Below are 14,216 nucleotides of genomic sequence, written 5' to 3'. Positions count from 1 at the left end.
TTTGGGGTAACATAAAAAAACATTTTCTAATGGAAACGTTGTAAAAGAGTGTACTTTTTAGTTTTATTCAGATGGTTGTTTTCTTTTACTTAAAATTTGATAAGCTTACTTTTATTTTTTATTAAGTAGAGTTTTTTATATGTTATGTTAAAGATAGCTATTTGTATTCCATACAAATACAAGACCAATTAAATTCAAAGCATCCACACATTTAAAGTTCTTACTGAAAACTGAAAAAAATATTGTTGAAATGCTGTGGTAATTACACCTTGTTTATTTTTTTTTAATATACATTCACAAACGTGAGGTTTAGACCTTTGATAGGAGAAAATCTTGTTGGTCTGCCTCTTTAAATTTTAATTCAATACCCCTGCTCTAGTACCTCTCTATTTAACTTGCCAGTCTGTCAGGCAGCGTACAGTGCTGCTGCCCTAATATAATGACAAAATTCTATGAAATAGAAGCTTAATGAGAATCCCTACCCATTATTCCAGTTTGAAGTATGTTTACTAATTTATGCAAAGAACACAACATAACCATCCAAGTAATTCACAGTGTCAATTTTTAAGCGACATAGCAGCTATGAGAATCTGTTTAGCGTGCCAGGAGGAAAAATGTAGGTACAGCAGTGTTTTCCATCCTTTTTTCTGTAGAGGCACGCTTTTGTAACCCAAAAACTCAAAACACAGCACGATTCTACCAACCAAAAAAGCATTAAATCTGTTAGACGTGATAAATTCTACGAAAAGGCGGGATAGGGGGCAGAAATAAAAGCAGTTTGGAGATTGCCATTTACAGACACAGCACTTAGTGAGCGCTTTGGATGCATGTCACAGCTGCTTTGTCCCTTTGCCCATTCATACATGTGGTCCTCTCTCTGCCTCACTCCGCTAACCCAGGGTCTGAGTCAAATCATATGCCCACTGGCCCTGGGCTCTGTGACCCCAATACATCTCCTGGCTGCTAAAGTACTCTCTAAGAGCTGTGTGTTCAAAACAGCAATCACGGAGCTGCGTTTATATTGGCTAGTCGTTGATGGTGATAAACAATTGAGAATAGTATTTGTGGAAGTTTTAATGTATGTCCATTTAAGAGATTCATATTACTTCAATTAAATCAGTCTTTAGCAGCGCGTTCAAAGTCAATTTTAATTTGACATGTCTGTGTCTCATATGCTATGCCAATTTGAGAATTAATACCAGGTCCTCCCTGTGTGGTAGCACTTTGAGTAGTGAGAAAAGAACTATACAAATGTAAGGAATTATTATTATTAATACAATGGCCTTGTTTTATTATTGCCTTCTTTTTAACTTGCCTTTTAGGAAGGAATTGAATTTCAGGCTTTACTTCCTCAAGTAGTATCTGAGGTCATTATTTAAGTTTAAACTATGCCATTAATTTTTTAAATTCCTCTATGGTGATTCTACATTACTTTCGACATACAGTGTGGTGTGTATTTACATCATGATTTATGTACTAATTTCATAGTTATATGTTTTAATGTTAGATGTGATTTTTTAATCAATTTCCAGCCCTAATATTATATAATATTAGGGCTAGCAATTGATAAAATATATATATATATATATATATATATATATATATATATATATATATATATATATATATATATATATATATATATATACACACACACACACTAGGGGGCTTTGCCCCCTGCTCACTTCACTTGCCAACCCTTTCAACCTGCCCGCTCTTTGCGTGGTTGTGAATAGGGGGGCTGAACGCACCCCAAGGAGATGTGTTTGCTCCTCCGAAACCACGCTTAAACGGGTGATACAATGGGTTACAAATGCATTTTTTTAACTTCTCTTTGCTCGATCAGCTGTTGGCTTGCTGCTGCTATTTTGCTGCGTGATCTGCACTTTGCTCACCTAGCCCTAAGCCAGCGCTATCCCCTGCATTGCTGTGTGTTTTGACCCCCACACACTCCATTGTGAAGAGGGTGGCTAAATGCACACCTAGGTGATGCGCTTGCTCCTCTGAAATCCCTCTTAAATGGTGATACATTGGGAAACTAGTAATAGTTGTTTTTTTTACCTCCTCTTTGCTCGATCAGTTACTGGCTTGCTGCTAGATTGCTGCTGCTTTCGTTCTGTGTGATCGGCATTTGAACGTTTAAAAGCCATTATAGCACCTGTCCTTTTGTCCTCAAACACTATGGGATCTCTTTTTGCTTTTCCATTTTTTCTCTGAATATTATTTTCCTTTTGTTTGTGCTAATGTGATCTTTTCACTCATTTTTTTGAGACTTTTGAATTTTCCTTCTTCCATTATCTCTTACCTGCTCTGCATGTGTATCACGGGACTTACTTACAAAGCTTGAAAGTACAACGTGATGTGCCTGTCTCACAGGATGTCAAAGTGTCTCTCTTCAAAAGATCACATCTCATCGCCGGAAAAAAGTCTAGTCCCAATACATACAGTATATACACACAAACATACATACTTACATGCACACACACACAGTCTCTACTGGTCAAAAGTTTTAGAACAGCTCAGTTTTAATCATCTGAAATGCAATGAATGACCAAAAATGGTGACAAGGTAAGCAGTCAACTGCCAGAGGTTTAAATTTGAAGTTTACGGTGGCAAAACTTGGAAAAAAAGGAAATTTGTGAATATTACAAATGGGCCTTCTTCAGGGAACAACTAATAGGTTACAACTTACAGATGTTTTGCAAAATTGAAGCAAATTAAGTCTTGCAAGTTAAGGCAATTGCAAGTTGAACAATTTGCACAGGTGTCCCAACTTCTGTCTGTTCCAACTCTGCTTTAAGACAGAGAGGTGGTTTTTAAGTAATAACAGAAGTTACAGCAATTAAGAGTTATACTGTGTATAATTCGGTCGAGCAAGGACTGACGATGGTTTTATGATATATTTTTTGAGAGTTGCCTTAATAGCTACCAAAATCAATAAGGCAGCATTCACAAAACTGCAGACAAACAGGCAAAAGCAAATCTCCCTTTTCACTTCCTCACCTCCTCCTTCTCTCTGTGGCTTCAGTACAAACATATCTGGATCACGAAGAGCCATGGCTAGCGCCCTGTCACCTTCATCGCCCTGCAAATAAGAAGAAGCAGTTAAGGAAATTATTAAAAGCACATTTAAAAAGAACAGAGTCAATCAATTAATTAATTTAGTTGTCATTTAACAAGAGACTACCCAAACAAGTTGAAAAACCCTTTCCAATCAGAAAGTAATAAATCATAATAGATGTTAAGTTAAGAAAATTCAGTTTACCTGATCCAAAGAGTAGAGTCCAGCAAAGGTTGACCTAATACGGGAGACAGCATCTGGGTTATCAGGAAAGAAACGCTCAAGTATTCCTGGTTTTGACAACTCCTGCTGGACCTTTTTTGTTCCTGCTAAATGGCTTGCAATGTCTGGACACTTCACTGCTCTGGACCGCTCCATCATCAGCCGGGCTTCCCAATTCTAGACAAATAAAAACACCATTGCCAAACAAAGTGGATACAAAATGTATTTTTTAGTCCAGAAAGAAATAATTAAAACCATTTATGTTCCACATGTTCACCAGGGCATTATATATGTCCATTTAGGAACTGGTTTGTCTTTTTTTTTAAAATGACAGCTTTGCTCTTATAAGCAATTAAACACTACACTCAAAGATTTAAGTTGGTATCGTTTTTAGAGGGAAGTTATTGAACTTAATTTTGGAAAAAAAATATTACACAAACATTTACACAGCCTTCTGCATATGAAAATATACCAAGAAGATAAACTGAAAGAAAAATGATGCTTTTTTAAAAAAAGGTAGATCACAAAATAAAAATAAATATAACAGAAAGAAAAACCTGTTGCCTCTTTGGGGTAGCGTAAAAGAGTTCTGAATCACTTCCTATTCTTTTAAGAGTATTTGTCTATTCTTTTAAGTTACTTGGACGTGGCCCACTACAGTACCATGGCACAGCTTTCCAGTTTCCATCTCCAGTCTCTCTCTATACCAGGGGTCTCCAAGTTGCATGTTTTCATTCTAACCCTTTTCTTAATTGGTGACCAGCTTTTGTTGCTAATTAACTCCTTTTCCTTTCATTTTAATTTACTTGTTTTTTAGGATTTGCTTCATTTCTTTCAGTAAATGAAACCCAAACAGAAATGAAATGTGAAGTGAGCCAACAGAAAACCAACCAAGTCAGGGCCTGAAACTCCAACCAGTTGCTTAATTAGGCTCCGATTCTTATTGTTAATTAAAACCGTTCTTTAATTCTATGGCTTGTTGCTGCTCCCATTGTGCAAAAGAACACATTTCTGAAAGAGCAGTATTAAAATGCTTTAGGGAACTGAGCAGACCAATATTCCTGAGGCAGTCATGTTTTTTTAAGTTCAGATGATGATGGACACAGTTTGCTGGTCATGTGTTGGCTCATTTTGTATCTCATTATCATTTGGCTGCTAATTAAGTAAAAAAAAAGTGGTCTGAGTCTTCACGAGCAACTCAATTAAAATTAATTAAAAAGAAGTTAATTAGCAGCAAAAAAACAAGTCACTAATTAAGAAAAGGGTTAGAATGAAAACCTGCAGCAACTGCGGCCCTCCAGGACTGGAGGTGGAGACCCCAGCCATATACTCTGTCATTTCTGCTTAATGTTAGTGTTCATCTGACTCTGTACTCAAGTACCATATGCTGGTATGGCAGCTTTAAACCTAATTCTGGGGTCACTTTCAGCCAAGCATCAGAATCAGTACCAGTGTCAAGGGAAACCTTTCATCTACTTCAGGGATACCAGGTTAGAACTCCTTCTAGTGGCTCCCAGAGAACACACACTGCTGACCCTTCTTTTCTCTTGAAGGGCCACGTCCCCAAGGTTCCAAACTACCTGCTTCACCAAATAGGCAGCACAGCCTCCAAAATGTGCCCGTAGCAACTTAAGTGTTGCCAGCTATGACATTTCACTCTTTGGCCACACTCTTTAAATTGCTATGAAATGTCAGGGTCACATGTTCCTGCCAATAACTGGGTTGCCCTGAAACCTTAGCGTTCTTCTTCACTCTCATAGCACATATTAATGTAATCCCACAACGCCACGTCAAAGACCTTTTCTGCGCTCAGTATGTAATTTTTCTCACGTTCTGCTGAAGACAGTCTGTGAGTGTGTCGCATGTCCAATGCCACTCAGGGGTGCCCTCAAAAAGCTGTTGTCAGCCAGACAACCCACACAACAGTGAAAGATGAATATTGTGGCACAAGCATTGAAAACAATTTATTTGAACACTAACTACCTAATAATGATAATAATAAAAATAAAAACAATAACAACAACAACAACATTACCTTCTCTGTATAATGCTGAGGCATATAGCCGTACCGGTAGTAAACAACTGCAATTTCGTGCCCATCTCTAAAAATAAAATGCGATACATTAACATTTGACATATATTTTACAAAGGGTTTTTACTAAGTAATGACTGACTGATAGGGAGCCCAAACTGTTACATATGATATGTGATCATTTTTTTTCCAGTCTGTTAAATTTCGCAAATAAGTAATATTTAGGCATTAAAATTTGAAGAAATGTGTAATTTTTAAGTTCCCTGCACAGGTTATGTTAACTTCTTTTCATTTAGAAAATAAACAAAGCATTTGACCTGTGTTCAGACATTTGCACACTGATGTTGTTTTGCTTTTCCTCACGCTCATTCGTGTCACACTCATGTACACAAGCATTTAAACAGACCTGATCATAGCTAATTTGCTCCATGCAAAGGACCTTTGTTTGAGAAATTCTACCAAAGATTTACCAAATTGCCACTACTTACAAGAAAAGTCTCTTTTCCCCATCTAAACATCCTTTTTCAGTCACATCTTCAAATTTTCTCCGAATAACAGGAACATTTCTGCAGCCATACAAAACAGAAAAAAGGCTTTTCACAATGTCTTCTTTTAACAATGTTAAAATGTATTTTAAGTTTACAGTTGCACTGGAGTCCAGTTACTTTCAGCTGCAAGGCCTGTACAGCATTGTCCACATTAACAGCAAAAGGAGATGAAAAAATTGCAAAATCAGTCTCGCTGCACCTGAATCCTGAAAGCGAGATTCCAATTCACCATGAAGGATGCCAACCTTAGCTGCATATCCAGCAAAGTCCTCACATCTGTCTGAATACATTTACTAATAAACAGGACAAATAAACAGGTTTTGCTTGTTGCAATTGAGATTATTGCAAAGTTTGTCTTGTTCATTTTTAAAGAATATTCTTGTGTATGGTGGTTTTATCAGTGATGGATTTTGTTGGTGGAGGGTGTGATTAAAGCAATGGGCACAAATCAGAATTAAGAGCGCTGTTTAAAACTTTGAAAGAATGAGAGCAGTTTTCTGGCAGCAGATTTCTGTTAATGACTTTTCAGTGAGCTCATTTCAATACTGATACAGTGCTGTTAATTTATCTTTTTCTGCAGTCTTCAAAGGTAAGCAAGCAGCTATAAAACATACACTGAATACCTACATACTGCATGGTAAAAACTTGGTTTATTTGACTGTTTTTGGGATAACACAACATGACAACTGATTACACTTACACCAGCCCACTGTAGCATTATCTTGTTCAGATATATATATATATATATATATATATATATATATATATATATATAGGTCTGGTACAGGATAGATAGATAGACAGATAGATAGATAGAAAAGGCACTATATGATAGTTAAGTGCTGCTTCAGTTTGTCCACCAAAAACTGCACAATTTTTTCAACAGTCACCACATGTTGCTGAAAAGCTACTAGACACTTTCCAAGGAGTTCTCATGCAAGAAATCCTTCATTTCATTTTTGATTAAGAATGCATAATCTGTAACTAAGGAACCCAACCATTTGAGAAGTGTCATCTCGAACTAAAAAGACTGCAAGAAACTACCCAGGTTGCATAATCTCTATATATTGCTTATTATTTTTTGGCTATTGGTTTTGAAGCAAAAAAAATGTGATTTTTAAGTAAAAGCCTGAAGCCAATTTTGGTAAGATTGCTATTAGCATGGCCGCAAAGCAGGACTGATCATTTTTGGTCTAGCTGTGGTCCCTTAAGAGTACAGGAAGTATTCTATTGGTAGTAAACTGGGTTAAAATAAAGGAGTGAAAGTACAACAGTCCCACTCAGCAAAGCAGTTTGTTGTATCTGTGATTCTCTATGTACAGAAAACCTTTTTAAAGTTGTGCGAAATTTCCCCATAACAAGTTTCCAACTGTGTCCCTGTGTTCTTGATGAACTCTTTTTAAAGTACCAGTCTTGATCCACTGTACTGATTCCCTTCATAATTTTAAATACTTCAATCATGTCCCATCTTGATGTTCTTTTGCTTAAACTGAAAAGGCTCAGTTCTCTAATTCGTTCCTCATAATTCATCCTCTGCAGCCATGGACAGCCTAGTCTCTCTTCTCTGAAGTTTTTCCAGCACTGCCATGTCCTTTTTGTAGCCTGGAGAGCAAAGTTGTACACTGTACTCCAGGTGAAGTCTAACCAGTGCATCCTCTCACCTTACACTCCAAATAGACCTTAGATCTTCAAATGAGTGTCTGCCTATAATTTCAGGTTTGAACTTACAAGAAGTGGTGAGGCAGCCTTCTGCTGTTATGCAGTTAAAATCTGGAATTGCTTGCTTGCTGAATTTGCCAGGCTAATACAGTGGAGCACTTAAAAAAATTGCTAAAAACCCATTATTTTAATAGGGCTTTCTTATAGCTTCATTTTAGTGTGACCCTGATATTCTGTATAGGAATTTAATTATCATTTTTATGAAGGCTCCACAATCTGTAATAAACCTACTTTCTCTGCTTTTCTTTTCATGGTTTTCCGTGGTGGCGATCTGCGCCACTACCACCTGATCAAGGCACCATGCAGTCTTTACATTGATGGATTGAAGGCCAGAGGTCCACATGACTGTCATCATCTAATTCTTCTATGTGAACCTTGAAACCCACAAGGACTGGTAATCAGTTATTTATGTTAGGTAGAATGCCCAGGTGGGACTGGGAGGTCTTGTGGCCTCAGAACCTCCGCAGATTTTTTTTTTTTTTCCAAGCCCTCTGGACTTTTTTTTTGTTTTGTTTTTTTTGTCCTCCTGACCTTCGGACCTTACTTAATTAGTTGTTACTTAGTATTGCCTAGTTTTGTTTTTTCTGTCCTCCTGACCATCGGACCTTACTTAATCCGTTGTTACTTAGTATTGCCTAATCTTATTTTCGTATTTTTCTTTCTTCATCTTGTAAAGCACTTTGAGCTACATAATGTGTATGAAAATGTGTTATATAAATAAATGTTGTTGTTATAAAGCTGCAGCATAACCTCCATTGAATTGGACTCTACACATCAGGGCACTATACAACATAACATTCTGTTAGCCCTCTTACTGGCTTCTGAGCACTGTCTGGCAATTATTAGTGTCAAGTTCACTACCATTCCTAAATCCTAATCTTAAATCATACAGTGTACCTTCAATTTTCAGACAACTCACTATGTATTCAAACATAACATTTTACTTCCATCTGCCACAAATCTGCCCATATACTGTCCAAGTCCCTCAGGAATGATTCAATAGATTCTAGATTATCTGACAATCCTAGTTTGGAATCATCTGCAAACTTAACCAGCTTGTTACTTATATTCCTATCCAAATTATTACTAGACATTAAGCCCGTTACAATAACGGGCGCTAGAACAGTAGTGCATAAACATTAGTAGGAACTGTCTATATTAAATGGCAAGGACCTTGACCTCATTCTGTTTCTTGTCTTAATTTTTTTTTTGTCAAAAATATTTTTTCAAGAAGCCTTAAGTAAAATAATAATAAAAATAAAATAGAAATGTACATGACAATACAGTAAGTATAATTAATATTGCCTTAGTGTAAAACTTTGTAACAATTTGTAAGACACAATATCTGAAAAAGATATTTAGGTAAAATTTTCAGTTTTTTTACCTCATGAAATTTTTCTGTACAATTTCATTACAGACAAAATTTCTTGTAAATATTCTGTCTGAGTTTGGCAACAGTTTGCCTTGTTCAGGAATCTCTACAACCTTGACAATAACATCTGGAAAACCTCTAACTCTTGATAATGCAACATAAAACTGACCATGGCAGAATACTGGTTCTGGCAAGTAAATGCCAACCTTTTCTAAGGTTTGCTCTTCTGAGTCTTTCTCTTTTAGCGTTTTTCTGACAGTCATTTTGTTTTTCTTCAATCGATCTATTTGCTCGTATTCTTCTTTGTCTTTCAGTGTTTCTTTTGTTTATGTTTACTTGTTAAGCTGACCGTTCTTCCAGGAGATGTTGCTTATATAGCATTTGATTGTCTGTGTCTTTTGTCCTACTTAACGTGTCCTTTTTTTTGGGTGGCATGTTGTTAGTAGATACGTCCGTAATATTTTCTCCGACAGTAATACTGGCTTGTATGTGGCTGTAATATGCATCCTTTAATATGTCTAATTTTCTCTCGCAATAATACTGGTTTGTATTTCCAGAAAATGCCTGTAATTTTCTCTGACAGTAATACTGGCTTTGACGTCCGTAATATGACTTTAATTTTCTGTCACAACAGTGGGCAATCAGCAGAGTGTCCCCAGCAACTGATGTAATGTGTGGCGTGCAGCTTATAATCGTGCCTGTGGCACTGTGCAGTTCCCCAGCGAGTATTTTAATCTGTGGGGGTGTGCAACTGATTATTTTGTGTGGCGTTTCCCCAATAATGGATTTTATGTGCGCTGCAGCGACTACCCAATCAGCACTCTCCCCAGCAATGGTGTCCTTTAGTGATGGGCTGCTCGATACTCCAGTTTCGACACTGTCGAGCTATCGAAGCACTGGAGATCGAAGCACCGCTTCGAGGTTTGCTTCAAATGCGCCCGTCACGTGATTTTGAGCACGCTAGCGTAATGACGTCATTGATATCTGCGCACTCAGCAGTCGATTTGGTCAGAAACTAGTCTGCTGAAGTGCTTTGGCTCAAGGCGTAAAAGCGGTTATCTGTGCTATATTGATAAAATACGCTAAACCGAGTTCAAATCCTAGTTGGGGCTTGCACATGTTGAAATAAGGATTTTGTATAAAACAGTTAAGTAGTACATGTACTTGTCTGAAAGTTAACAAATATATTTTGGAGACAATGATGAACGATTTACATGGAGCACCTTTTTCCTCGGTGTGGAATTGTGAACACCAAGAATCTGTAACAAATCGATGAGCATATTTTGCGTAAGGTATTATAACAATCCAGAATCTATTCTACCCCACGTCGATCATATCACAGAGGCTAAGAAATGCTTCACTAAAGCCGACGTGGTCATTACACCAGTATATGCGCAAGACATTCCTCATTAAACGTTTTACTATTCAGTGATTCCCAGATCTGTTGCTGATTTGTATTATTGATTTCCAAAAAGCAATGTGAGTAAATAGTGTTCTGCATAACTAATCACAACTGTCTTTAAAACAGAATCAGCGCCATCAACAGTGTCTTCTGCAATTTTAGGAAAGCCTCGGGATTTCTGCGTTAATGAGACAAAAAAGTTGTAAAGAAACTTTGCCAATTCATCCAGAGGTGAACGTAAAGATCATTCAAGAACTGAGAAGAAGGAGCAGCTGGATCAGCACATCTGGAGTCAAAATTTCAAAAAAGCATCTGACTTTGTCAGCAACATCCTTTACTTGTGAATTCATCTTATCAAAGGCTGCGCTGCTTTGGGGGGGTAGGTTGGGAATGTGGTAAATAAGTAATCTTCCGAAGTGCAGCACAACAGAGTAAATAATTGACGTAAATATAATTACTGAAAGACTAAGTTTTTGTCGTTTCTGTATTCTTAAACCATCTTCCAGTTACACAATCCCCTGCAGTCAATGTCACATTCAATGTTCCCTGCTCCTTAACCTGTCTTGTTACCCAAAGCATCAACACTCAGTTTCATTCAAGGCTTTACCGTCCTTCCATTCATAGACATAAAATAAAACACATTTCCTCTACATGTCTAATAATAATAGTAAACTTGCAGGAACGAGAAAAAGCACAAGATGGGAATATTTATGACAAGAGCCTGGGCATCAGGATGAGAATGTTCTTTGTCACCCATTACGTGAGCTCGTCTGCCATCCCTCGGTTACACTGGCACACGTTACACTGGGGGGCAAATGCAATGGAGAATACCGACAATGTACACCTTCAGAAGTGGAATAAATTCGACTGTACAAATAGAACATTTCCGATAAACGAAATTTGTTAATCATAAACAATGCAACATAACTATTATATGTGTTGTTACTTTTTATTTATACTCACCAAATGTTACATATCTACGAAATGAACATGGGTAATATGTTTATAATCATTCTCACTAAAATACACTGTCAAAATATATTAATGAGCAAATTGAGACAGATTGGCCTTTAGGAAATATAAAAAAGCGTGTGCGCTGTCATTTAGGACAGAATGCATTGTTAACGTGACGCACTCTCTACTGACACGATGTCACAAAAAAAAGAAACAGCGCAGTCCATGCAAACTCAAATCCTCCTTGATGTTTGACCTTATGATTAATTGTCAATATCAAATTAATAAAGTCATTTTAAGAAGATGACAAGTCTGCTATAGTCAGTTTAATCAACGCTCCTTTAAAAAAGTTTCCTTATACAGAATATAAAACAGAATCTCAATGATACAGGACTCGCGAGTAGTAACGAATAATATGTGACACTGAGAAATTATAATTCCTAATAACGGGTACAAGTAAAAACTACGACTTCCTAAAACGGACACTGTAAATGTAGGTATTTCAATAAATAATTTAGGAGACTTGTGTGTGCATTTCAATATCGATTTAAGAACTACGTATGCCACCTGTTGTACTATAAACGATAGACTATTTACTGTTAAGTGCTGCTTGAGCTAACAGGACAATGACTGACTGAAACGAAGATGCTACGCCGCAACAATTAAGGTTCACACTGTCGTTCTGTATGTTTAGAAAGCGCTGGTTGGCTGAAACTGTTTATAGTCGAATTGTCCCAAGTTGGAAGTGCCGTATAGCGTTCAGACACGAAAAGACACATTTAGGCATGCTGGACAGTAGTTTGTTTTTCTACAAAACAAATTCAGTACGACACCAGGGTCTCCAAACACACAAATATGAAGTTTATTACGTTTTACAGTGAAACTCTTTACATACACAATATAATTAGGGCGTGTGCCCCCTGCCCGACTACGGTGGCCCAACGTTCCCTCGATAGCTCGATTCGCTCGCTATCCGTCCAAGCTTGTTAAATGGAGGAATAGAAAAAAAAACTTTCACAAGAGGAGGATTAGCGACGCGAACCTGAGCGACAACACCGTTGAGCCACCTAATCCGGATAATTAACGAGCTCTGCACAACTGAACTACTACTACTGTTCTTACTGCGACGGATGAAATATGTTGTTTGAGATATGCACGGTAAAAGGGTTTAATTGATACGAGAGTATCGTTGTTGTATTCTCCTAATGAAGACGAAAAAATTATATTTATAGATGTATACTATATGACGTACGGTTTTGAACAAAATTAAGTGTTCCATAAAAAGGTTGAACGATTTACCTAATCTTTTCATATATTATATATATATATATATATATATTATATAAAGTTGATATATGACAATATATCTTTGACACTATGTATCAGACAAAGGATATCACAGCAATCCACAAGAACAATAATTAATTCTCAGCAACTACCTGAATTGTAGCTTAACCATATCAACTGAAATGTGTAATGTCAATATGAATTACAAAATATAACTGGAGAGTTAAGTGTCAGATAGACGTCTCAGTAGTACGCATGTCTGAGGCTTCGGAGCCCCGTCAAGATTGTCTGAGGCTTCGGAGCCCGTTCGAAGGTCATCATGATGCAATCTCAGTACTACGCATCTCTGAGGCTTCAGTAGCCCCGTCATCATCTCAGCAGTATGCATGTTTGAGGCTTCGGTAGCCCCATCATGATCTCAGTAGTACGCATGTCTGAGGCTTCAGTAGACGCATCATGATCTCAGTAGTACGCATGTCTGAGGCTTCGGAGCCCCGTTCAAAGCCCGTCATGATGCAATCTCAGTACTCTGCACAAAGCTTCGACTCATTATTTATTCATCGAGCTTCCGTTTGAAGTACATATGGCATCAACAGAGTTAAAAAACTCAACAGAATTCCTATTGAAATGAAAGTTTGTAGATGATAATACATGTTAAATGATCGTGCCCGATAATAACGTTGTGGCAAAAAATAAAATTATAAATTATACATCATACAAATGCCGACTTGTTGAATGCATAATGCTGCAAAGAAGAGCTTTAGCAATAGGGGTGACGACACATCTCTCACTATAATACTCGCATAAATATCCATTCTTCGCCTCATGCAGCATTTTCATGCAACACTGAAGGTATGTCATATAGTATACATCTATATATAATTGTTTTCGTCTTCAGTACATACATACATGTATACATTGAAAAACATACATTATATACCGCCTTCCTGAAAATAGTAGAGGTGCAGCAGTAGCGTTACCGCTTCATAATAAAGCATAAGTGGGTTCGGGTCCCACGTCCACCGCCTGTGAATTATGATCCAAAAGAGTCTGATTTTCTTTTCTTTTTTTTATTAAACAGCAAATTCCAGCATGGACCGGGAGCGAGCAAGGCAAGAACACTAATAAAGATATATCAAATGGAAATGTGCATCTTGTTTTATGTCTATAACAAAAAAAATATCTGAGTAACGATTTCAACTTATTTTGTAGTTGTTGATGGCGGGTTTAGCGGTTTAAATTTTTAATTAAATTGATAAGGTGGAATGTGTTCTTACTTTAAATGTTAATGTGTTAGTAACTGGGATTGCGACTCTATTACTGGAAGATTACTTAGGAATGATACAGACTGGATAACTATATGTTTTAGGAAATGTTTTATTATTGCACTGTGCTATGACTAAAAAACTTTTTACTGATCACCTGTCCGGACCTTGAAGATGTGTTCACAAGGGAGGGATGCGGTTCTTAGAAGCAAATGTTTTTTCAACAGCAGGTCCAGATGTGTTTATCCCGCTGCTTTTTGTTGCCTCAGCACTCAATCTTCAATGCCGACCTTGATATGTGCACTGCTCACACTGGAGTACTGGTGACTGAACTGCGCCGTGTCTCTTAGCCTC

General features: G+C 37.2%; 1 protein-coding gene across 3 annotated transcripts in view; it reads right to left on the bottom strand.

Moving 5' to 3' along the window:
• Nucleotides 1–14,216, bottom strand: part of gss (glutathione synthetase) — a 52,967-nt gene that overhangs the window by 17,932 nt on the left and 20,819 nt on the right. For all 3 annotated transcript variants that reach the window (XM_039734964.1, XM_039734962.1, XM_039734963.1), the window contains exons 8-11: nt 5,804–5,881; nt 5,319–5,385; nt 3,266–3,460; nt 3,004–3,085 (exon numbers count right to left, since the gene is read on the bottom strand). In XM_039734964.1, the coding sequence (XP_039590898.1) occupies nt 3,004–3,085; nt 3,266–3,460; nt 5,319–5,385; nt 5,804–5,881 (422 nt within the window). The remainder of the gene's footprint in view (nt 1–3,003; nt 3,086–3,265; nt 3,461–5,318; nt 5,386–5,803; nt 5,882–14,216) is intronic.

Source organism: Polypterus senegalus, chromosome 14, assembly GCF_016835505.1.
Source record: "Polypterus senegalus isolate Bchr_013 chromosome 14, ASM1683550v1, whole genome shotgun sequence".
Taxonomy (NCBI): Eukaryota; Metazoa; Chordata; class Cladistia; order Polypteriformes; family Polypteridae; genus Polypterus; species Polypterus senegalus.
This window is presented reverse-complemented; position numbering and strand designations above follow the sequence as displayed.